At 40.5% G+C, this 26,066-nt stretch overlaps 1 protein-coding gene across 1 annotated transcript in view; it reads left to right on the top strand.

Annotated features, from left to right (window-relative positions):
- Positions 1–26,066, top strand: part of LOC117257486 (metabotropic glutamate receptor 4-like) — a 284,509-nt gene that overhangs the window by 231,795 nt on the left and 26,648 nt on the right. The window contains exon 7 of the mRNA XM_033627717.2: positions 6,075–6,275. Coding sequence (XP_033483608.2) covers positions 6,075–6,275 — 201 coding nt within the window. The remainder of the gene's footprint in view (positions 1–6,074; positions 6,276–26,066) is intronic.

Here is a 26,066-nt window from a genome sequence, read left to right as displayed (position 1 = left end):
GCAATGCAGATAAACCAAGTGTGTGCTTTGCTTTGTCATCCAAGCATCTATTTTTTAAACCGCTTATCCTGTTCAGGGTTGCAGGAGGCTGGAGCCTTTCCCAGCATGCATTCTGGTTAGTGGTGTGGGGGGAGATTTTCTTTTGTATGATGAAAATAAATACAACATAGAATAGGGTTGAATGTTTTGAGGAAAATATCTAATTGTCTTTGGCTGTTTCCTGGAGGCAGTTAATACCAGTGTAGACCCGGTAGACATTGAACTCTCGGGGATCAGTAGAAAGGAATCATTTGGCCATGATAAAATAGTACAGACACCCACATGCAGAGAACATAAACCAGATAACAGAGATTTTATTCTCTACTTTGTCCAGCTCAGGGATGGGCAACCTGCGACTCTTTAACCCCTCTTTAATGGCTCCCTGTGGCTTTAAGATCCTTTTTGGACATTTTAATTTTCATTAACATTCCCCAGTTGTCAAAATGTGTAGCCTTGGGGCGCCCCATGTATAAGGCTGTTGCCGCAGTGGCCCGGGTTCGACTCCAGCCTGTGGCCCTTTGCTGCATGTCAGTCCCTCTCTCTCTCTTAATTCACTGTGGAGTTCTTTCTCTGTTTATCAGACCACAAATGAGATCCCACCCTTACTGCGCCTCATTTCCTAAAGCTAGAGACTACTTTGCCGGGAGGAGAGCGGGCAGTAGCCTTCAATAAGCCAGCTTTAGCCAGTGCACACACCAGCACTGGGTGTCACGTGGGCTGGGTCTAACCTGTGTAAGGGCAGCAACAGAAAGTTTGCTGATTCCTTGGGGAGTCGGGCTGGATCAGACCCCCGGTGCTGGGGTTTATGCTGGCTGAATTCGAGTTGATGTCACTTTCTGAAGGTCTGTGCCTATAAAAGCTCTTTTAGATGCCACATTGTGATTTGAGGCTCTAGGTAACATTAGCTACATAAACATATCCTTAGACATTGAAACATTGAATAAGTGAACATTTTTGTCCATCTCTAAAAGCTGACATTGACATACTTTTTTTTTTTTTTTTTTTTTTTTAAATTTCGTTTATTGTCAGACGCTACTTCAAACTCTTTTTTGGGTTGCTCTACAGTGTAGCCAGTTGTTGCAGATGCTTGAATAGCAACTTCCTCTGCAGGACTCTCCTCACCGAAGGGGAGTGCTCTCACATTTGCATTTAACCAATAGGAATGCCCTCCTGTGATTGGCCATAGTCTCCCATCACAGGTCCAATCTTCCAAAGCTGGGAAACAGAGTCAAGAGGAGGTGCAGAAGTCTTGTTTTCACTCAGTCCACTTGAATTACAATGATACCCTCAAAACAAACTGCCTACCCCAACTTTAACACATGGATGTTGAAATTTATCAATAAATTCTTGGCTCTTGCATCCGCCCAAACTGTGTTTTGTTTTGTTTTTTGTCAGTAGCAGCTTTGATAACAGATTGTTAATTTGTGATTTATTAAGAGAAAAACATTTGCTGATCTCAGCTTCTCAAATGTAGGAATAGTTCGCACATATATTTTCAAACAGGTGCATAGGAGAGGGATGAGAGGAATAAAAGTGATTGGAAAAAAATGACTCCTGCAATGTTTTGGTGACTAGACCTTCATCAGGCAAACAGTTTTGTAACGAAACTGTTGAAGGCCAATGGTCGCCTGGTGAAGGTCTAGTCACCAAAACATTGCAGCAGCATTAAAATTATTATTTTTGTGTGCGGGAGTCTTTTATATCAGCTGCTTTTCTCTGTTTTAAATCCTTGTAAATCCACTATCTTTGGGTTGTAGTTGGTAAAAGAAAGTAATTTGGAGAAATCATCTTTGACTCTAGGACGCTGTTGTTGCCATTTTTCCCACATTTTTTCATATGTATATGTTAAAGTCTAAAATAACGTCAATCAAATTCTACAGATTAATCAATAATTAGAAATAATTGTTGGTTCCAGCCCTAAAATGACATGAGAAGCAGCTTTAGCTGTAAATTCAGATTTTATAAGATATAAAGTCAAATTTTAAAATGAGCCAAATAATGAAAAAGGAGCTGCACACACAGCGCCAGTGTCAGATTAATTTAAGAGGCAGCCCAACTGTTTTGGCAGGAAAAGACTGAATGGCCTGTGGCCAATTGCACGCTAAAAAAAATGGTCAAAGGTCTGAGCCCACACACACTGTCACAAAATGTCTTGTGTGACACCTCAGAGTGGAAGACACCCACACTTTGCTTCTGCTTTGCTTAATCTGAATGGATTTCTCTGAAAGCACAACGCCAGCCTGGAAAATGTGTGTGAGAGCGCCAAAATGCCAATGAAGAGGGAGCTGGAGAGAGAGAGAGAGAGAGACGCAGGGAAAAAGGGAAATGGTCTTATGGAGAAGAGACAATACAAAGTTAGTGTGGGTGGCCTGCCAAGCCTGCAAGAGAAATATCACTCTCACACCCATTCTGGCTCGCAGGATTCCCCATGGCACAAGCATGTCGGCCAAACTGTGACAATCTCTGTCCAATCAAGGCCCTGTGGCCCTTAATTACTGAGCCGTAACCTCCAACAATAATTCATGCATTTCAAAAGCTCATGAGATAATCGGGGGCATTAAAACGCCTCTGGTCTGCAGCGAGGAGCTAGAGATGTAGTAAATGAAAGATGGCTAACAGAAAGAGACCTTTGCTGATTTGGGGGTGAGCACTCTTTCAGATTGAAGTGGCTGCTGAAAATTGCTTGCACCTTAAGAAATCAGATGTTGCATTAGAAAATAACTGTCTGTCACAAATATTTGGTCATGCGTCACTGGTATCCACATGTCCAGAATATTAACAGAGGCTATAGTAGAATCTATACGTCAACTCGAGCCGCCACACTGTCAGTGAATAGAAAACCTTGAGCTATTTACATGCATGCAAGGCTACATTTGTTCTAGGCTCTGAGCCAGTAAATGTGAATGTATTTCCACAGAAACACTCAATATATCATAATAATTAATTAAATGACTTAACATCACACCACAGGTAAGATTATGAATAAGGGTAATTATGGTAATTATACACAGGCAGGTACAAGGTTGGACATGTATTTACAATGGATGTTTCCTGGTGTCGCCTTGTTCCATTTAGTGTTTGGGCATTCAGCAAGATGAATCATTCCTTTACAACATATATTTTTCTTCAGGGCATTTTTTCTGTTGACTCTGTGTTGTGCTGCCTGTTGGTGACGTGCTACTTTTCCATAATGGATGTGTAGTCCAAACTGTAGCCAGTAAACAGACGTATGACCACAGCACATGCATGTAGGATTATTAGTGGTCACAACATCAAAGTGTGATTGTGTACTTTTTATTATTTTAATTCCTCAACTGAAAATATAGTGTATTAGAAACCTTTCATGGTAGAAATAATATGTTTTCTTCGTTAGAGAAGGAAATTCTCAGATTATTATTTTGGCATAATTTCCTCTTGGTGCTATTTTGGTTTTACCATAGTCTCTGTGAATACTGGATTCTGATTGACTCCCAGTTGTCCATTAAAACCTGATTAAGGACACCTACTAAGTAGCTCCCTTGAAACTGTCTTGTCACCGTTATGAACTGACTACATTACAGTCTGTGTCTGATATAAGTAAACAGCAACAGGGACACAGTCAAAGCCTCCGCTGAAAATTTATATTCAGCACTGAGTGCAGTCCTTCAGTGCCTCATCCTCTGAACATCACAGGAGAGCGACTTTAACACTCAAGCTGCAAAAAGTACACTGGCCCTTTGAACTTAGTGATTCTTTACATCACATCAGAGATCATCTCACATCCCATTCGCTTTTCAACTTGCTACTTCAGGCTGCTGTTAAGTTAGGCACAGTGTATAGTTTGCACATGAACCTCTTGATATTGATTTGGGGACAGTGACATGGCAGGATAGTGAGGTATTTTCGTTGTTATATTTACTGTTTGTCAACCGTACGCAATGTAAAGGATTTGATGATCTGGCTAGCAAAATGTTAGCTTTCTGGCTCATAGTTAAGTCAAAGGGTGTGAATTCAAAAAAGCTTTCTAGCTGATGTTGGGTTTACGCTGGCTGTGCCGCAGCAACGAGCTCTGTAGCCAGTTCACATTCTGCAGTGACAGCTTTGATATTTGGTCTATTTTTTCTGCAAGCTGCAAGCTAATATGGCAATAAAAGCACTGATAATCTATTATGAAAGACATTCAGGCTATATTAGACATGATAAAAATGATGTGATTATGATAAATGATAGAATATGCACCCCATGGTTTCACATATTTGTCAGTTGTGTCTAAAGAAAAAACAAAAGAGACTAACGGACACACAGAGAGACACATGCAGACAGAGATGGAGCTGTACGTGTGATTTGAACAGAGCAGAGGAGCAGAATTGCCTGCTGACTGGCACAGAAAATGCGCCTCATAGATCCTACATATAAGGGTGCTTCCGTGTCGGGTGTGAACATGGCATTAGAGTACATTATCCAAACAAATTGGCCCATTTATAATTCACATTTAAAGTTTTAATCTTTATAAAAAATGGCACAGAAGTGGCGCAAATGGCACATTTTTGCTAAATAAAGAGCTCCACATACCATCAGGTAATTTTGCATCCACCAGTACAGCCAGTGTTGCAGAAATTTCCGCTGCACATCCCCATTGTGTGCACATTAACTTGCAAAGCTTAATTAATAATTCCATTTGGCATGTTTATAAATACATGCAGCTCTATCATTAGCTCATCCCTGGTAATTAGTCTACTGTTAATCTCAATTGAACACACCTGCTTTTTATAATCTCTTTTGCACATACAGCACATTTACACTGAGACGGCTTTTGGATTTGAGGCTCGTGAGGAGAAAGGAGAAGTTGGGATTGGCATGCTGTATCTCCTTCTCAGACCCCACCTCCTCACAGCAATTAACAGTCACAAAAACCTATGGAACAACCTGGGCCAGGATTAATAAACTCCTATCACCAGTTATTACATTGAGCCTATGAGCGGATTATCCCCGTCCTGTGAATGGATGTCTCCATTTCCTGCTGCTCTGATTCCTCACGACTTAATTCACAGTTGGACATTCAGCCGAGCGGGTCAGGATTTGATCACAGTGGAACGTATATCCATGTTTTAAAGTTGCTAATGGAAAATGGCACAGGGCATATAGGTCATGATTAATGGAATAGACGTGTAGGTCCAAGACCTAATGTGAACAAAGTCACTCAGAGGGAAATCCAGGTGTTCCTGCAACAGAAACGAGAAAGAGTTTTTGTTTTTAACTGATGAGATTTCCCGAAGGAGAAAACCTTGCACTCCAGATATTGGAATTGATTTGCTCCTTTGCAGCGATCCAGATATTTACCTTCTAGCTAATTGCAAGAGGCAAGACTCATTCAGTGTAGAAAGAACAAGACTGAGGAGCGATGCATTTTCTTCTACGCCTTTTGGACTGACGCCACACCCTCCATTTAAAAAGTTCAGCTCACTGCAAGTGCACAGAAGCATCCTGTCCAACCTGAGCTGCTCTCCAAAGTGGGTGTGACTCGAGGGTAGAAGTGTCGAAAACACACGTTTTAGTAACTGTTCGTAAACAGAGTAGAATATTCAAGTAAATCTATAATTGGGTTTCATGATGGCTCTCTTCAAAAATCTTTTTTTGGCACTATTATGGATATTAGTTGTCTGGGACAAGCACTAAATATGCTGCTTCATCATCAGCCTACTTCAAATAAGGACCAGGGACAAACTCACAAGTGGATAATTCTTTAAGCTGGACCCGTTCATTGAAACCACTTGAGTCTTTAAGTGAACACATTTTTCTTGATTGCATGATGTGGCTGTTAGAAGTACTGATCATGTATTTAAATACACTCGTGAAACCCTTTTCAGCCTCCCTTAGGATTGTTGAACTACATAGATATGAATGTGCGACTCAACCTCACACTTGACATGTTTAACAATGAGCCAAATGAGTGACCACACAGGATGCACCCTGCATGATTCAGCTGCATGTAACCACACAATACATCATAATGAAGTATGTGATGTGACTAACATACATGTGTCTGTGTCCTACAGATCAGGAGCGGATAGGAAAGGACTCCAACTACGAACAGGAAGGAAAGGTGCAGTTTGTGATCGATGCGGTCTACGCTATGGCTCATGCTCTGCACAACATGCATCAGGAGCTCTGCCCGGGGAAGGTGGGCCTCTGCGCCAAAATGGATCCCATCAATGGCACTCATCTGCTCAAGCACATCCGCCGTCTGAACTTTGCAGGTTGGTCACGTTTATTATAATTAGAGTATTTAAGTATTAAACCCCTGGCAACACTGAAAGAATATAGATTTAATAACCTCATAGGGATGTTTCAAGAACCTTTACTTTGGTACCAAATTGACGCCAAAAATCAGAACTCATTTTCCTTCAGTATGAGAGGTACCAGGGATGAAATCCTTCCAGACCTGATGAGGCAGCATAAATGCCTTCAATCCAATCCAAAATTAATTATAAAGCACATAGAAACAACAGTTATGTAAGTGCTGTAAGATGAGAAAACAACACAGGAGAACATAAAAACAGAAAATAAATGACACAGGGAAAACACAGAGATCATCACAGTTAAGACACAAGTTTTAAAGACACAAGGACAATAATATAACAAAAGCAATGCTCAGAGTGATTTAAAAACCAGAGAATAAAAATGTGTTTGAAGACATGATTTAAAACAGGCAGTGTCAGTGCCTGCTAACATGTAGAGGCAACTCGTTCCAGAGTTTGCGGGCTACAACTGAGAAGCCGCGATCTCCCCTGTGCTTCAGTCTCGATCTTTGGACAACAAGAAGCAATTTGTCAACTGACATGAGTGACCTTTGGGGAGGATGTATGTTTTGTTTTTTTTCTTTAAGATTATTTATTTGGCTGTTTGTCTTTATTTTGAAGGACAGCTTTAGTTTGAAAGGGGGGGAGAGGGGGGATGACATGCAGCAAAGGGCCAGGGGTTGGAATTGAACCTGAGGCCGCTGCAACAAGGACAAAGCCTTTGTACATGGAGCATCCACTCTACCAGGTGAGCTACTGGGCGCCCCGTGTCGTGTGGTCGTAAAAGGTCAGAGAGACCGGTTTGGGCCAGCCCCTTTATTGACATGTAGGTACGCAATAAAATCTTAATCTATGTCTTCAAGTGTCCAGAGGCCTGTACTACAAACCAGGATTTGGAGTTAAAGAGGTAACCTCACCCTTATGCTGAACAGCTGACCTGCACCTGAGCAGGTTAACTTCAGAGTATCGGCTCACAGCCTGTCAACACCCCGACCTCTGACCAATCAGATCACTGAAAAAAAAAATGAATCCATGGACAAAAGTCCAGAGTCTCAGTCAAAAAAGCATAGCCTATATATTGTTATAGGTCAGTAGAATCATTTCATTGTTCCAGGGCTCTATTTCCACTGGTTTTAAACCAGAGCTTCTAATAAATGGAGAACTCGTTTACAACACTAAACACATGATTTTAGCACTATTTGAAATTATGCAAGGTTTATTTTAGTCCGCAGTGACAGTGTTGCTGTTTTACACTCTGACAGTCACAGTGGTGACACTGCAGCTCAAAATAACATGAGACACCAAAAACTGTTAATTGGCTCCCGTTATTATTAATGCAACAATTGAGTCAGACAGACCTCATCAGTCATTAACTACTTTTCAACCTTTTACTTCAGTAGCAGAAACGGTCTAGTGTTTTACAGTATGTGACATATTCAGAGGAGTTTGTCAGCAAAAACTCTATATTAATGTCACGTGTAGCTCAGTGATACCTACACGTAATTTAAGTCTTGGCCAACAGTGTACTTTTGGATAGTATTTACAATATTTCTACATTTTTCGTGATAAGATTAAAGAGTATCATTTACTGTACATCCCGCATCACTGACTTTTACTGTCTTGCAGTTGCAGATACTTTCAGTACCGTTTCATCTCAATCGATAGGAAGTAACCTTCTTCATTCATGGTTCTGATGATGTTGCCTGTAGTTAACACCCACGCTTCTTTTACGTGAACACGCTTGCAACTGGATAGGAAAACCCAGAGCTGACTGAACTAGTTGATAGCCAGCTTTGTAGTACCTGTTATCCAGATGGCCAGTGTTAGGGTTAGTCAAACCAGATAACAAAAGAAATCGTAGGTAAGTTGAACTGGCTTCGTAGTACAGGCCTCAGGTCTGCTGATAAATTCCGAAGGAAGAAGAACAACAACACGTGGGAGATGGAGACAAGTGCAGCTGGAGAGACAACTTCGTCTTGTCTCATCGAAAAGAAATAATGTTTTTTTCCAGATGCCAGTGTATTTTGTTACTTCTTTTCAATGGGAGCACCGCGTATTTACACTTAGCTACTAACAGCAGCAATGTGACAAAGTACTGAGTGTCTATCTTGTCCTAAGCGCTGCGTTACACACTGGATTATCACTATAACTTTTTACCCAGGCATCCAGTCACAGTGGAGGAGGGGTGGGACAAATACCACAAACACCAGCTGTCAAATCTTTAATGTACAAGTGCTGAAGAACATCAAGGGAGGAGAAATATGTTGATATAATGAAGGCTATATATGAACAAATGTTTCATCTCCCACAAAATCTCATGAGCCCACATAGACTGGTACTTTGTGTCAGAGGGGAACCATCTGTGATTAATAACAAAATTTGAATTAGATTTAGATTAAATATTATTAACAATAGAGTGTACATGGAATTTATTATTGTTTTGTTTTTGTTTTTTACCGTAGTATTGAATTGGGTATCAAGAATCGTGGAATTCAACTGATATTGGTATCGACTTATACATTTCTAGTATCGTGACATGCCTATAACCTCATGTATATTACGTGCATTACCTTGGAAAGCATTTATTGCACAACCAGATAAAGATTTTACACACACAGACGTCATCAACATCTCGTGGGTCACAACCCAGCGCCAGCAGTGACTTTGTTCTGTTGTATGACCCATTTTCCATTTCCTCCATGTAGCCCTACACCCAGCTATCAGTCAAATTCACACTCATGACTGGCATATTAATAATTAACTGCTTTCACACAAAGAGCAGTGATCCAGAGTTTCATTATATAGACACTGCCTTTTAAAAGCAAAGCAATTTAAGACAATTAAAATTCCTTCTCTGAGACTTGAGTATGCAGTGTTTGTACAGATAAATTATTCATTTGAACTCCTGCTCTTCAAGCTAATTTGTCATTCCAGTATCTACTTGTTGCTTTGGCAAAATGTCAATTCAATGTTTAATTCATATCTGAGAAGTGAAAGAAAATAATTTTTCCTTCAAAAAATTGAATGGGTGATTTTGAAGGCTTTCCTGTCACAAAAGATCAGCGACATTTTCATAACGACAGCGTGGATGCCACTCTATGAAGTGGCTCCTAATGTTGTCTGGACTGCACCACTGCTGCCAGAGCGAATCACAACCCTGTCGTTCTCTGCTGGACACACGAGCAGAGCATCTCACTTCCTGCTCTTGTATCTGCTCTGCTGTTGTTACAAGCGTCGTCTCGTTCTTAGCCGATTAACTTCCATTTGAAGCCTTGAGTTTACTTGTGAGTGTATGGAAATGTGCGGAAGATGAGTCATAGTCGTAATGAATGAGCCCACACCTCCGATTCATTCAGTGAGTGAAACAGTTGTGGTCTTGTGTTTATTGATGGTGGTTTTTACCTGGTGAAGAAACAATCAAGCAATAAGAGCTTTGTTGGCAACAGAAAGGGGGACGTCATTCTTATAGCTTTCCAGCTTCTTCCATAAACCACAGAAACATTACCACAAATCTACTGATGAACGTGGATGAAACTGACGCAGCTATCCTTCAACCTACAGGAGACACAACTCTCAAAGTGACATGTTTGTTTGATCATCCTGAAAAACCTTAAGTTAACTGCTCCTGGGGTCTCATTTATAAACACTGCGTACATACAAAACGAGGCCTGAAGGAGGCATACGCCACTTCCCACACAAAGAGTGTGATCTATAAAAACAGCCATGATGGGAGAAACTTTGACCCATGCTTACAGACATTTTGGAGACGAGTATTTGGCAATGCACATGGAGAGTTGGAAGCCTGATTGTAGAAATTGTCGAATATTTTTTGCCACATACCAGTTTTGGCTTTTGTTCATATGGACATTTTTAGTATGGATCCTTCACACTGATTTATTAATGAGACCCCTGGTGACCTCTACTGAAGCTTGTGTGTTGACTGATGCAGGTGTGGAGGATAAGATATTCACTAGAGACAAGAACATGAACAATCCCTCCTAAAGAAAAATTGGCTCACTGTAATGGACACATTGTCAGACTTAACAAAGGTCAAACAGTCTGGATTATCAGGCTGGTGATATTAATATTAATATACAGTATCCAGTAGGCAGGTGTGAGACCTGTGTCAAGGTATATAACAGATTTATATATAATTTATTATATCTGCTAGAATTGTTCTGACTATAACAAACTATTTGGTATTAGGCCACTGCTTTGGTGATTACTTCTATTTTGGAGGTTCTTACTGTTGCAATCAAGCTGACTTCTGGTTTGGCCCGACAGTATGAATGTGTGTATTAGGGATGCATTATATATATATCAGGCCGACAATGGGACATTTTTATAATCATGCATTATTTGGATAATTAATATTTTAGCCGATTATCAGTGTCAATAATACAAAGCCAGTCTGCTTTTATTGACTTAACAAGGGCATCATCTACACACCTGATACAGTGTGGTGGTACATGTACATCTAAACTTGGTTTGTGAGCCGCCAATAAACGTCGTATGCTGTAAAGCCCTGTGAGGCAAATTGTGATTTGTGATGTTGGGCTTTATAAATAAAATTGATTGATTGATTGATTAAACACAGAGAAGAACAACAACAACTGCAGCAAGCTGTCAGGACGGCAAAATATGTTGAGGTGTGGACGTCTTTCACAGTTCCAGAGGAAGACAACAGAATTGTACTGAGGGTCTGATCTCCGACCACCCAACAAGCCACTAGATCAACAAACTTCTTGCAGCTGTTAAGCAGGTTAGACACAGCGCTGAAGGATGTTCTCCAGAGTGCACAAGCTAATTCGCAGCAGTGGCTAACATCCAACACCAAGCTTTTCTTGATAACCATGTGATGCTACAGTTAGCGATCACTGTATCTCTGGCTGCGTGTGTGTGAAACACAGCCACTTGTTTAAGTGTTAATGTGTGAGGTGAATCAACAGTGCATCACTATTCTACTTGGTAGTTGTGGGCTAGTTTATCGTGGGGTGGTGAGATGGCGCCTGCGTGTGTTTATAAAAATGCAGCGTGACAATATAAACATTTAATACACCACATGTGACGCAGACCTTTCGATGTTCATATGAGTCAGCTGTCAGTGTTTGTCTCTGTCAGTAGAGACTCCACACTACAGTGTAGTTTATACACTTCACTGGAGAATCACACAGTAACACTAGGCCTCATCATTTCCTTCTCTCTTACTGTAAACTATAAATTTATTACTGATTAGAAGTCATTTTACTTTCACATCCTTGTATTTATCATATTCATCTGTAGTGGAGGGTTATATGGGGGCAGGGGGCGATGAGGGTACACCATTTGTCTTTCTCACAGCCTAATGTTGGCAGGTATGAAGAGTCAGAACTGTTCTTTGTTTTTGTTGTGTTAGCACTAGTGATGTTAGTTGGGTTTTGGTAGATCAAGGCTACGGAATATTAAATTCTCCATATTTTCTCACTACATCTCAGCCTTTCTTACCCTCAGGTGTACATAAACTACAGGTTCTTCTTTTCTACTTCTTTTTAAAATAAAAAAAAAAGTGAAATTATCAGTTATCGGCCACGAGAAGCAGGTAATTATCGGTTATTGGTATCAATATCCATATCGGTGCATCCCTCGTGTGTGTAAATATATCAGGATTCCTATGGGTCCTAGAAATCTATTAAAGTTTGTAAATGTGCGGGAAAGAAATCAAGGTCTTGAATGTTTCTGTAGATAAACATAAATAGATGTGGGTCATTAAACGTGTCTGTATTTATATACTTTGTGCAAGTTCTTTCCATTTAAAAAAAAAAAAAGAAATGTCAATAAATGTTTTGTTTCACCGTCTGCATGCGTGTCTATTGCGGTTGAGTCATTATTTCACACGCCACCACCTACACGGCACAACTGAGAAATGTTCACACATCCAAGTCTCTCTCTTTTTAGTTTATCTGTGAGCGTCTGTAAAGCCTGCTCGTTCACAATATTTAACTTCACAGTTTTCAAAGAGCAATCAACCTCGATTTGTGTCTCAAACTATGCCGAAAAGTCCTTGAGAAGTCTTTGAATTTGACGTTTAAGAAGGTATGGAAACATTGATACATAAGGTGTATATGACGCAGATTTATATCCTTGGTATCCAAACAGCATTTCTTTGACAAAAACCTCAACACTCTTTCAGCCCGTGCTAACCTGACTTGATCAATGTAAAGCCTCTAAGTAATAAATCAGGAAGAAAATGTAAACAATCTCCTTCAACAACAGTAACAACCATTAAGATACCCTTAACTTTCAGCTTCACCAGCTGAGCTGCTCAGAATCCAATAGCATGCAGGAGAAAAAACAACTGATGGACTGCTGTTCACAACAGGCAGTGTGTTGGCTTCAGTGGTTCTCATGGTGCACTTTAAACAGCTTCTCTTTTCTCCAGACAAAACTTCTTGTGTATCGGATCGTCTCTGTCTAGATAAATGAGGTTTATATAATTGACTACAAAGGGACGTGTTAGTTTTCCATTTGCAAACTGTATGAAAAGTTGTATTTCATTTACATATTATTTGTTTTCACAAAACTTAGCCTGGCACTAAGTTCAGAGTTTTAAATGGAACCATCGTGGGGAAACGTGGCAGCTTTTATTCCTCCCTTTTGGTATGAATGTTGGATTTATTCTGTAATGTTTGGATTTTGGGGCCAAATAAAACAAAATATTTTCACAAAAGATGTGAAATAGTGAGTGTGAAATAAGTCCATGAGGGATTAAATATTCCCAATTGTTAGAAATACAGATATTACAAGAGCACCAGGTAAATATGATGTGCAGAAATAGAACTGCACCTCTTACAAATGTATAGATTGGAATTGCATCCACGACAGAAATCAACTTACTTTAAAATTTATTGTTTGCTCAAAGAACAATGAGTGGTGCCTTTTATGAACTGGCTTCAGTGAGGTTTTTGGCCCGTAAGCAGGGACATAAAGCTCCAGTGCAGTCGATTCTTTTGAGCTGAATTTTGTTCCAGGCAAACTGTATTAATGTTACAGCACCATCTGACCAGAGGGGTTGCCTTAAGGTTACACTACACTCCATCTAATTGCATCAGCACACAGCAGTATATTGAACTTGTCCAGATACATAAAACAACTCAACTGCTGAGACTGGACTTGCTGGATTTTGTTATTAAATTTTCAAAGACAATATTTATCTCTGCATTGTGATATTAGTATGTTACGCACCAGTGAACACACACACACACACACACACACACAGCAGTCATCCCTTTTTTCCTTACAAACAAATAGCAATTGCCAGAAATGCATGTAAAAGTAGGTCATTTTCTTGCTGTTGTGATGAATCATTCTTGAAGCTGAGCCAGCAAGAATCTATTGTTACACATATCTGTTTACTGTCAGCAGTTTTAGCGGACATCTGCTAAAAATAATTCACATTTCTTCCTCTGCAGAGCTGCACAGCCTCTCAGGAGTCCACACAGACCATATCCGTAGCAAATGTAATGTGTCTTAGGTTGCATATGTAAAGAAAGTCAGTTGATAAAGGTCAAATGGCAAAGAGAGTTACTTAAAAACCAAAGGCGCTCATAGTGGCCATACACCTGGCACACTCACAAAACCATTTATCTATGATATCTCAGCGGGCTGTCAGGGTCTCAACAGGGGACACAGTAAGCTAGCTGATGACAGATAACCTTTTAGAAAAGATGAAAAGTGACCTGACAAAAGTCGCTAGTCGGGGAGTTTCTGTGAGCTTTCTTAAGAGCCTTTATATTTTCTACAATCCTATATTCCACGCAGATTTATCTAGTGGTGGAAAGCAAAGAAGTGCATTTACTCAAGTACTGCATTTAAGGGTCCAGTGTGCAGGATTTAGGGGGATATACAGGTAGAATAATATTCATAATTATGTTTTCAATAGTGCACAATCACCTGAAAATAACAGCCTTTGTGTTTTTGTTACCTTAAGGTGCTTTCAGACATGGAGTTGTCTTGCTTTGGTCTGAACCAGGGTCTAATTTTGTTACAAAGCTGCCTAGAGTTGGTTCGTGCTCTCACGGCAGCATTTACAAGTGGACCAGATATAATGCCTTGTGTGAGAAAGCTGCTCTTGATTGGTCAGAATTTCCATGTGGGAAAAATCCAGGAAGTAAACAAAATGTTGAAGAAGAGTACACTTGCAAGATAAATGTGACACTTTCTAATGTCACAATGGAGGGACAACTACGCAGGTTGATTTTAGCGCTGCTCATCGTGGACTATATTGCTGTCATTGTTCATTTTAGTCAAACCAAACAGTTTGAAAACGAGGCGTGGCTCCAACTAGAAAACAATGTTTTGATGCATTGGATGTGCTGAATGTGCATATTAAGGCAGTACAGGAGGAGGTGCACGTAAATAATCCTCCAGGACTGTAACATGCTCATGTTTAACCCAAACAATGTGTCATGTGACTGCAGTTGGTTCAGATCCAGGTCGGAACACCTTCTCATCACAAATGAACAGCACCAGAGTTCATCTGTAACCAGACTGAAACCACCTCTTAAAGAAGGTCTCGGTCCGCTTGTTTTGGTGTGCACCCGTGTGCAATTGCTGTGTTCACACCTGCCCAAATGAACCGCACTTAGGGGGCAAATGACTACTACTCACATGCGATTAAACCAAACCAAACAGGGCAGGTGTGAAAGCACCCTTAGTATGAGCAGTGTATATCTACACATGAAGTGGGTCCTCTTCCACAGAGTCGACCATGTTGTTTCTACAGTAGCCCAGAATGGACAAATCCAACACTGGCTCAAGAGAGAGCCATTCGTGTTTTTGCATCATCCACCATAGTTCCCCACGTTTATGTCTCAGCAGGATCATTTTCAGTTGACTTGACTACTGTAACAGTGTCTTTACTGGTCTCCCTAAAAATCAATCAGACAACTGTTGCTGATTTAGAACGCTGCTGCTCGAGCCCTCACTAAGACCAAGAAAGTGGATCACATCACTCCACTGAGGTCTTTACACTGGCTCCCTGTCTGAAATAGAATCAGTATCAAAATACTACTGTTGGTTTATAAAGCATTGATTGGTTTAGGGCTAAAATACATTTTTGACCTTCTGCTACACTGTGAAACCTCCAGACCTCTAAGGCCATCTTGGACAGCTCTGCTTTATGTCCCGTTAGTTAAAACTAAACACAGAGAAGCAGCATTTAGTTTGTATCCACCACATATCTGGAATAAACTCCCAGAAAACTGCAGGTCCGCTGCAACTCACAGAAGACTTTTCGGTTTAATGCTGCCTTTTATTAAATCATATATTTATTAATCTCTTACACTGCACTTTTATTCTTGTATTTTATACCTGTCTTAGTATTGTTTTTGATTTTATTATCCATCCTGTAGCTCTTTAATGGTGTTAAAATGTGTTTCTTTTGCACTTTAGAGCACTTTGAATTGCCTTGTTGCCGAAATGTGCTATATCAGTGCTTCCCAACTGGTGGGTCGCGGTCCAAAAGTGGGTTGTGGGTCAATTCTGAATGGACCTCAAGTGACTCGCAAACGTGTCTAGTTTGTAGAAAACACAATTAATTTTGAAGTTTTAAGTGCTGTTATCCTCTGTAGAGTGAGTGACTAACAGACAGCTACTTGACAGAGACAGCAAACTAACTGAACGACTTCGCCAAACACAAGTATGACACTGCATATATTAAACTGTGTGGACCTTGATCTGATGCCTAAGGAGAGATCTGGACCCAGAGGCTGGACCAGTTGGGAACCACTGTGCTATATAAATTAACTTGCTTTGCTTTACAGGCTTTGCACATTGGAGAAGTTTCACTTAGTTGCAGTCTGCAACCTCACTGCTAGATGCCACTAAACCCATAACACTATACCTTGAAGTACAAAGCCAAGCTACTTGTGCTTCACTTGAGTATGTCTATTTTTGACAGATAGATACTTTATTTATCCTGAGGGAAATGAATTACTTAATGCAGCGTCGTACTTCTGCTCCACTACTTCTCAGAGGTAAATATTATCTTTTTACTCAACTGCATTTGTCCAGCCACTTTATTTACTTTTCGGATTACAGTTTTTCATCCCTGTCTCGTTCAATGAAAACCATATATTTCCAAATTCATTGATTTCAGATGTACATTAAGATAAGCTTTTATCTATCCCCAGGTGTTGCAGAAAATTTAGATGAAATAACAATAAATGAAATGAGAGGTATAAACAACTTCAAGGTATACGAGTAGGAGTAAAGATAATAAACAAACAAGCAATTCAAGATTAATTTAAGAGGTAAAGACAGGTATGATGTGATTTTCTCTAATGACCTGAAGGATTAAGTGGTCCTGTATGTCCTTATTAAATACTCCCACTTCTAAAGCTAAATAAACTATTTAAACCCACTCTTGAATCAGCTGGAAAATGCATCATGACAAAGCTGAAAACAGAGCGGTTTCTCTAATAAAATTTGACATTTAGAGATTCGTGGTTCTCACAGGACAAGTGGTTCCCAACTGGTCCAGCCACGGGGTCTGGATTTCTCCTTAGTTGTTAATTCAAGGTTCACACAGTTTAATGTATTTAGTGTCATATTTGCTTTTGGCCATGTTGTCGAGCTGGTTTGCTGTCTCTGTTTAGTAGCTGTCCGTTATTCACTCACTCTACAACAGGAAACAGCACTTTTAATAAAAGCTCTGTGCTGGAAATTCACAGTACTTCAAAATAAAATGTGTTTTCCATTCAGGATGGACCTGGGACCCTATTTGGAGCGTGACCCACCAGTTGGGAACCACTGATTGAGAATATGATGCATTACTGTCGATTAAACTACCCAGCAGCATATAAAGGAGTTGAAATGAGTGCAGCCTTAAACATCTACAGCAGTACAATGCAATATACACATTAATGCAGCAGTAAAATTAAAACAAAAGCATATTTAATAGTAAAACACTGAACATTTTTCTGCAGAATGAATACTTTTATTTTCAATACTACTTTGAATACGAAACTAAGTTTTGAATGCAGGACTTTAACTTTGAGCGGAGTGTTGTCAAAGTGTGACATTGGTACTTTTATGTAAAGGATCTGAATACTTCTCCCACCGCTGGCTGTATCTAAAGTTGTAGCTTTATTCTAAATCACCAACATTTTAAGCGCTCATTTGCTCATTCAGCTGCAGCTGACAAAGCAGAAGAATCGAACACCTCCAGTCCATCTTTATGCACTGTTTGACTCTCTTTAGAGCTTCCGTCTTTCTTGTTCCCACCTCTACATTCAGTGTGTCTAAGAGTTGTTCAGACTTCAGTAAGCCACAATTGAATGAGGCTTCTCATCAGTGTTGCATGTCTCTTGCTGTCACGTCAGGGAAAAGTGCTTTTGCTTTGCTACAGACTAAAAAGCAGTGGCCTTTCTGCCGTCACTCTCACCAGGGACAGCTGTTGTGAGTGTGGAATAAAGACGAAATCTGAGGGTTTTTCCACTGAAGCACACCTATCTCTCTCTTCTCAAGCGAGTGCAAAGTCTTCATTGTTGTGCAACTCAAAAAGTGCTTTTAGTAGACATGTTTTTTGCATAATGCAAAATGTCTGTTTTTCTTTCACCGGCATGACACCCGGGCCTGTTATTCCCAGAAAATATGACTGTCGGCATCTTAACATGATAAGAATGGACAGGTCTAAATATAAAGCCCATTCATCATAGTGTGGTATCCCAAAACCTGTTGTACACACACTGAGATGTAAAACTGCAAAAAAAATACAGAGGCTGAGGCTGTTATTTACCTTGACAGCAGAGAGAATCGTGCTTGATTTGAAAAGGTTACTTACATAAGAGACAGGCTTTTATTTTCCAGTTTTATATCGCATCATACTTTAGCTAAGCATCTCCCTGTTTTGTGACCATGCTCTTGTTTTAATGCGCTATTAGTGCAGGAAAAGTTACATCTTGTGGGGAGAAGATTCAATACAACCCTCCTCTTAGAAAAGAAAAGTTAAAGACCAAACCAATAAAATGCAGACTTTCTCAGTTCAATACAGCGACAGCCTTACTCACTCTGGTGTGACCAGTAACTTAAATTGCTACCACTGCTGCATTACTGTTACACCACATTTTGGTATGTCACAATGTTCAATGATCTGTAATAGTAACGTAGAGTAATACTGTTAGTGTTTTTTACAGTTGTTGCCATTTTTCCGCACTGTTAAAGGGCACATTTTTTTAACCTGGACCATATTTTTCCATGTTTTGTTTCTAAGTGCCTGATGTGAACATCTTTTTTTGATATTGGTCCAGTATTCACAGGGAGGGCTGCAGCCGGCAGCCACACAATGTCAGCAGTGTAACTAAATGGGGCAATTGTGCACCATCCATTAAAGAAGGGTGCCACAGGTTTTTTAATAGCAGGATTGTTATCATACAAGTCTGAAGTGTCTCTTCACCTATCTTTTCATTTAGCCTGTATAACATTGTGTCCAAAGCCCAGGCCACACTGCCTGCGTGAGCAGTGGGTATACGTGCCGGAACCTCTTATTTTTTTTCTGGCATCTGTGTAATGGACAGAATCCTTTCCTTTTGAAAAGGAGGCTTTTTAAAGGCTTTTTATTGTGAAATATCTGCAGGATTGTGTCGTTGACAATGCAGTGGCTTGCGTGCCTCAATAATTTAGTGAAGTACCAGCTTTTAATTGCGGAACTACAGTTATTATAGCAGCAGGCAGCTCCACAGCAGAGCTGCTGCAGCAGCAACGCTGTCTGTGTGATTACGGAGTCGCAGCAGATCAGCAAGGTTGCCATTACTCACTGCTCATGCTAGCAGTGTGGCCAACACTTATCATGTTCAGTGCAGTTTGAAATGCTGTTCAATGAGGGTTTTGTTTGTGTTTGTGTGTGTGTGTGTGTGTGTCACAGTGTGGTATCAGTACTTTTACTTTAGTGAAACATCTGAATAGTGAGGCAGATTTTTTCTAGCTTTCAACAGAGCCTGGACGGCTGTTTCAATCAGATGTGAAAGTGGTTTTGTTCTTCTCAGCTAACTCTTACAAGAAAGCAAATTACTATTTTTTTACAAAATGTCAAACTGTGTCTTTACCTCATCTTTTCCACTATCCTCATTAAAGCAGCAATATGTAAAATTTTACACTAACTATTGACCAATCCAATATATACTAAAAGCTGTTGGAAAATAAAGATTGAAATATTTGCTGGACTGTGTTGTTGTCAGCATACTGGCTTGCACAACTCGATAAATTAATGGAGTATCTGCTTTTAATAGTGGAAATGCAGTTATAGCAGGAGGCAGCTCTGCAGCAGTGCCGCAGCAGCAGTGTTGTCTGTGTGAACACTGCAGGCATGCCAGCCGCAACACTTCAGTGAGGTAGCTGTAACACATTGCTCATGCAGGCAGTGTGGCCCAGTTATAAGTCTTGCTAAAAGAAAAGTCTCGTTCTGAAATTCTCACTAGACATATACTGGGGCTCAAATAAATACTGGTGACCGTGGAATTCAAAGGTCCTCATCCCCATTGTTGAAATCAGCTAAATAATCATCAGTGACACCAAAAATCATTTAGATCAGTAGTTCCCAACTGGTGGGTCGTGGGTCCACTCTGAATGGACCACAAGTGACTTGCGAACATGTCAAGTTTGTAACAAAACACTTCATTTTGAAATACAGTGCATTTGTGGCACAGAGTTTTATTTTGAAGTGCGGTTTCCTGCTCTAGAGTGAGTGACTAACTGAGATGGACAGCTACTTAACAGACACAGCAAACAAGCTTGAAGACATGACTAAACACAAGTATTACGCTGAATATATTAAACTGCGTGGACCTTGAACTAATGATTAAGTAGAATTTTGGACCCTGGGACTGGACCAGTTTGGAACCACTGATTTAGACAACAGTAAGCTTTTCTTTCTGTACTCAAACACAACATACTGTTCCCTCTAACTCGTTTACAGCGTTGTCTTTCTGATACAAGTTACATCTCGAGATTTCAAACGAGATTTCCAGAGCGAACCAATGTCATGAATTGTTGTTCACAGCAGTCACTTGGACAAAAAGATATGGGGATGTAGAGTACAGATTGAAAAATGCCAAGTTACCCTTTAAGTTACCATCAATAAAAAGCTTCCCACATCAAAATCCTTCCTGCGACTTAGAAAACACAGTCCACCCCGTTTCTGGTAGGCTTTGAATTTGATCTACAGATCTACAGTAAGTTCTAAGTTGTATTTATAGTAATGAAATCACTGATAGAGCTTCATTTATTAAATAAATCAAAACAGTTTTTATCTTAAAAAGAAAAAAGAAACTAAGAGCAGCAAAGTGTTGAATTCAGTGCTGAAATGTACATTACGCTGAATTTACCACGTACTCCATATGCTTACGTTTAAAGCCCAATTGGAGAGCACTTGTAGATAAGCGAAGTTTATATACTATGATTGAGTAATCATGCAGATGTCTTGACAGTGACAGGGAAGACACGCACACACTTCACTTGAGTGTATCCATGGTAAATTCTGCATGACTTGCCTGCGTACAGGTCATTAAGAGTTAATGACCGGTGTAGAGTGCAGCAAGCTGTGCTGCCATTCACCAAGTTGTCCCGGTTGTGCATCCATGCGGAACAAGCACATGTTGGATTAATGATCATACTCGGGTAGTTCTTAAGGTGTGTGTGCATGCGGTGTAAGAGAGAGAGGGCTGGGCAATACAACAATCATTAAATATTACATATAATCACAAGCACCTCATTAACCCCAACGCTTCTTTGAGAGGACACGAGTGCTGCGGTACACACATGTGCGACTCCAGGCTATCTCGTCACATTAGTGCACAGCACAATGCAGCGGTGGCAGAGGCCTCTGTGGAACTCATTATGCCCCTGACTAGTGAGAGGACTGTTTAGACAAGCAATTTGTGCCACATGACAGGCCTAATTCCTCATCTGCAACTCAAACATTGACCATACTGCCCCAAAATGCACCACTCTCTTCACTCTTAATGAAGAGGACAACACCACTGCCTCGGGAAGAATGACAGAGACCTCAGGCAGCGTTTCCCCTGAGTGCCTTCATGTGTCAATTCATTACTAAAGACAAAGCAGGCAGATTTTACATTTGTTTCACCATTTTGCATACCACTGGAGAGATATGATGTGCTCTGCCAGCAGAAAAATACCATCTGGTCACTTCTGATGTGTCAAATGTTTAAGCTGCAGTAAAGGGGACTACTGTATGTATTCGGCCGTCCTCTTATTCTGCAGTGCATACAAATGAAAATAATTTGCTGTCACATGCAGACTACAGCTGAGGAACGCTTGATAATGCAGACATTACTGCTTGGAGTGGTAATATTTGGTGATAAGTGTTCAGGGTGGGGAAAATCGATTAACTTAAGTATCTTAGTTTTTTTATTACCATTATTGAATCCGTTTTTTAATGCCTGAATTAATATAATTCAAATTAAATAGCTTCCTTTAGTCTTTGCTGAGGTGGAAAGAGAAACAAAACTGAAGTGAGGAAGCAAAAAATGGCGGACAGTCCAAGTACACAGAGCTTCAATCGGCAGCTATAGCAACCCAAATTCAGCCAGCGCAAACCCCAGTCCACCCCGACTCCCCTTCATGTCAGCTAACTTTCTGTTGCTGCCTTTACATCAGTTAGAACCAGGGCTGCTTCCAGCCACCAGCCCGCTGCACTGAGGTTTGTGTTGGCTGAATTCAAGTATCTATGACTGATGGTCGGTGCTGTGGGGTGCTCTCTTCCCGGCGAAGTAGTGTCCTAGCAGCGGGGGATGAGACGGAAAGACTGCAGAGTGCGCTAGCAAGCTCAAGTTTGGCCATGACGTTGAGCTAGTTTGCTGTCTCTGTCAAGTAGCTGTCCATTAGTCACTCACTCTACAGCAAAAAACGGCACTTCAAAATAAAAGCTCTGTGCTGGAAATTTACTGTACTTAATTTTTTTTTTTTTTTTTTTTTTTTTACAAACTTGACATGTTCATGAGTCACTTGCAGTTAATTTAGAATGGGCCTGCAAGCTACTTTTGGACCGCGAACCACCAGTTGGGAACCACTGGTCTAGCTTACAATGCAGTGTTTCTAATATGTAATTAGCCTACAAGTACTGCTGGGTCTAAATACTAACGGCCCATAGAATAATGAATCTATAGGAAATAGACGCCCTTTTGCTCGAGGACCTGACGATACTTGTTGGAGATGATGTGTTGAATAAAGTTATGTGGTACTTAACGTCATCTCTAGATAAAGTTGTATACTTCCAAACAGGGCAGAGATGTTTTTCTTCTTTTACTAGTCCTTTAACGTTATCCCCACCTCTCGCAGTCGCCATTTTACTCAGTTTAGCTGCCTGTTCCACCAGAGACTGACCTCTGGTGGCGCGTGCTGTGCACTACCATACGTCACCTCAATACGGCTTCGCCATATCAGTTAAATAGAAAGACTAGTGTCTGTATTTTTGCCAGTGTTGAAAGTCATACCGTCGGCATTTCCAAGTACCCCTGTATACTGTAATACCTTGATACTGCCCAAGCCAAAAGCATATCATCAAGCACTTCTGTTGTGTTTTTGATCTTCATTTCCTAGATGTCCCCTCCTATTCCAACAGTGTTATCAGGCCTGTATTAAATTTGTGGTGGCTATTGCTCCTGTTGCTGATTACTTACTTCTCTGATTTATTTTAAACTGCTCTCTATGCTGTCAGAAGTATATACCTGTGATGAAGATTTCTTTCAGCAAGGATGTTCCTCTTATAATCTAGGTGGAAGTAATGACTCCTTATCAACCTGTAAGAGATGAAAAATGGAGAACAAATGGTTGAAAGTAGTGTGGATAACAACATTAAAGGCATAATTTATGATCAAACCAAAAGGGTTGCCTCACCACCAAAGTTCAAAAAGACAGGAGTTAACTTGCAGTCATTCCCAAAATTGATTAACAGGTCTTTTAATTTACAGATACCAACAAATAACCTTATTACTAACCTTAATAGGTATGTTTACAGAAGTAAAATAGACTCCTACCTAGAATGTTTTATCATACATCATGAATACACACACAGGGGTTAGCCTCTTCAAATGTACACATACTTGTAAATGCTATGATCCAGAAATAAAGATTAGACAAGTTGACAAAGTTGAATTACAAAGACATTGTTTCATTTTTAAATTGCATGTGGCTTTAATTTATGTGTGTGATAAACAAGCAGCAGTGGGTGTGACGTGTGCATACAGAAGCAAATTCATAGCCTATCAAAGCCACGGTAAACAAGCTGTCAATCTATGAAAGGTCTTAATTTGAAAAGTAAGCATGACCAAAAGACCCATAGAGCTATTAAATATAATCACACAGTATCAGCAGTGTTATGCTGCTCATGTTGCTGCGCTGTTCTCTTAAAACCACCCGTGTGGCATTCAGGGTCCATTTTCCTCTTACATGTGAGCACTTACAGGCTCGAGCACATAACCCCAACCATCACAGTGGAAAGCAGACAGCTTCAAAGCGCTTTTAAGAGCTCAGGAAATTGGAGAAAACGAGCAACAAAAAACAAAAAGAGGCTTGGCTCGATAAAAATCTCTGATAGAAAATATGACAGTTTACCAGTAATGTTGATGTGCTTAATATTTTTATGTAAACATAATGCCTCCCTGCTTTATAAAGTCAGTGTAATCCTCCCATGATCACTAACTGCTTTGTGATGTGGGCGGCATTGTCACAGGCTGAGTGAAACGGTAATGCCGTAATCCAGCAGGGCTGACTCATCGAGATGTGGATTAGGGTGCTGCATTCTCCAGCATTGAAACAAAGAGCAAGAACAAAGAAAAAATACTCATCAGCAGAAATTCATCAGCAGCAATTGGCCATGTTTAACTTTTTGTTCTTAACCAGGATGTTCATTGTGTTTTGAGGGACTTAATAATAAAACAGCCGGGGCTTACAGCTTTCATCAGCGTTTGAGGGTATAGACATTTGTGGAAGTTGATGTGAAAAGCAATTAGACATGACGTTCCTTCCTTCTCCCTCCAAGGAGAACCCTTCCATGTTCTACCATGATTAAACAGATCGCAGGACTGGAAGTACAGCTCACCTACTTTCCACATAGGAGCTTATAGAGAAATCTTTGGTGTGCTTTTCTTTGTGACACATCGTTACAGCCCGTCTTAAAAAGACACACAGAAATACAGTGTAACATACTGATAAAGCAGAAGATAGGAGTGGTGAGAAAAGTTTGTTAGGCGTCAGTTCTTCTGTCCAAAGACTTTTTGAAAGCAAGTCCAACCAGAGAATATGTTGATATTGGAGGTGTTGATATAAATCTATGATTATCTTCAATGACAATAGGTTAAGTTTGGCACTTGATTAAAGGGACAGTTCACCCCCAAAATCAAAATACATATTTTTCCTTTAAACTGTAGTGCTATTGATCAGTCTGGATTGTTTTGGTGTGAGTTGCTAAGTGTTGGAGATATCAGCTGTAGAGTTGTCTGCCTTCTCTTGAATAATAGAAATCATTACTGCTTACTAAAAGGATAACTTCGGTATTTTTCAACCTGGGCCCTATTTCCCCATGTGTATGTGTGCGTATGATTCATAGGTACAACTCGTTCTAAAATTGGTTCAGTATTGAGGGAGGCGGATGCAGCCGGCAGCCGCGAAACGAGCTAAAACTGTAACGGGGGCAAATGCGTCCCGTATAAGTTTGCGCATTAAAAGTACTTTTTTTTTTGCCACTGATCACCAGTGCTATCTCTCTAAATAGTATACTAAGCGTTTCCCTTACCTCTGGGCTGTGTGACGTCATCTCGCGAGAGCTTTGCTCCACTGTGTCTGTAGCTCTCTCTACTCGTGGGACAGCCGTTTTCTTGAGGAAGACGTGTTTCGGGATTGGATGTCTTCTCTTCTTCGGCTGGCAGTAGTCATCTTGGGAGAAGTGAGCTCTGCAAGGCGCATTGTCTGGACAGGAGTGTTAGCATCCATTTGTAGCACAACTAGCCACAACTTCAGCATCTCGCCATCCGACAAAGGCAGCCTGTGAAAGCTGTACGGGGTGTTGCGCGACATCCTGTTCTTACGACTCGAATAAGCACAAACACGAACCATTGTTTTCAATCGATGCTCAGCTGTACTATGGGACAACCAGCGCCACTCAGAGCGGCGCTCTGCTTGGTTCCTCTGTTTTCTTTAGCCCAGAGCAAGTGAAGGGTAAGGGAAACATTTAGTATGCTATTTACAGAGATAACACTGGTGATCTGAACCGGTCAGTGGCGAAAAAAAGCACTTCTAATGCGCAAACTTATACGGGACGCATTTGCTCCCGTTACAGTTTTAGCTCGTTTTGCGGCTCCCGACTGCATCCGCCTCCCTCAATACTGAACCAATTTTAGAACAAGTTGTACCTATGAATCATACGCACACATACACATGGGGAAATAGAGCCCAGGTTGAAAAATACCGAAGTTATCCTTTAAGGTAATCCACGGACCTTGTTTTGAGCAGTTTTATGTAGAAACAATTTTCATTCTACCGAACTACCTTCACCAATGACATTACTGCCCAAAAGTTAGCGTGCATTTACTCATGGACGAGAGGCTCATACTCGTAACAGCAATATGTAAACATTAATGCCGTCCTCTTTGGCTGAGCTGTGATGTAAGATAGCTCAATAATGGTAGGTGAGCTAGCACATTGGTTGGTTGGTGTAGTTTGAAAGAAAGAAAATAGTTCTTCCATGAAATTGCT

This window comes from Epinephelus lanceolatus, chromosome 1, assembly GCF_041903045.1.
Source record: "Epinephelus lanceolatus isolate andai-2023 chromosome 1, ASM4190304v1, whole genome shotgun sequence".
Taxonomy (NCBI): Eukaryota; Metazoa; Chordata; class Actinopteri; order Perciformes; family Serranidae; genus Epinephelus; species Epinephelus lanceolatus.
The sequence above is the reverse complement of the archived record's forward strand: the minus strand, read 5'-3'. Positions and strand labels throughout refer to the sequence as shown.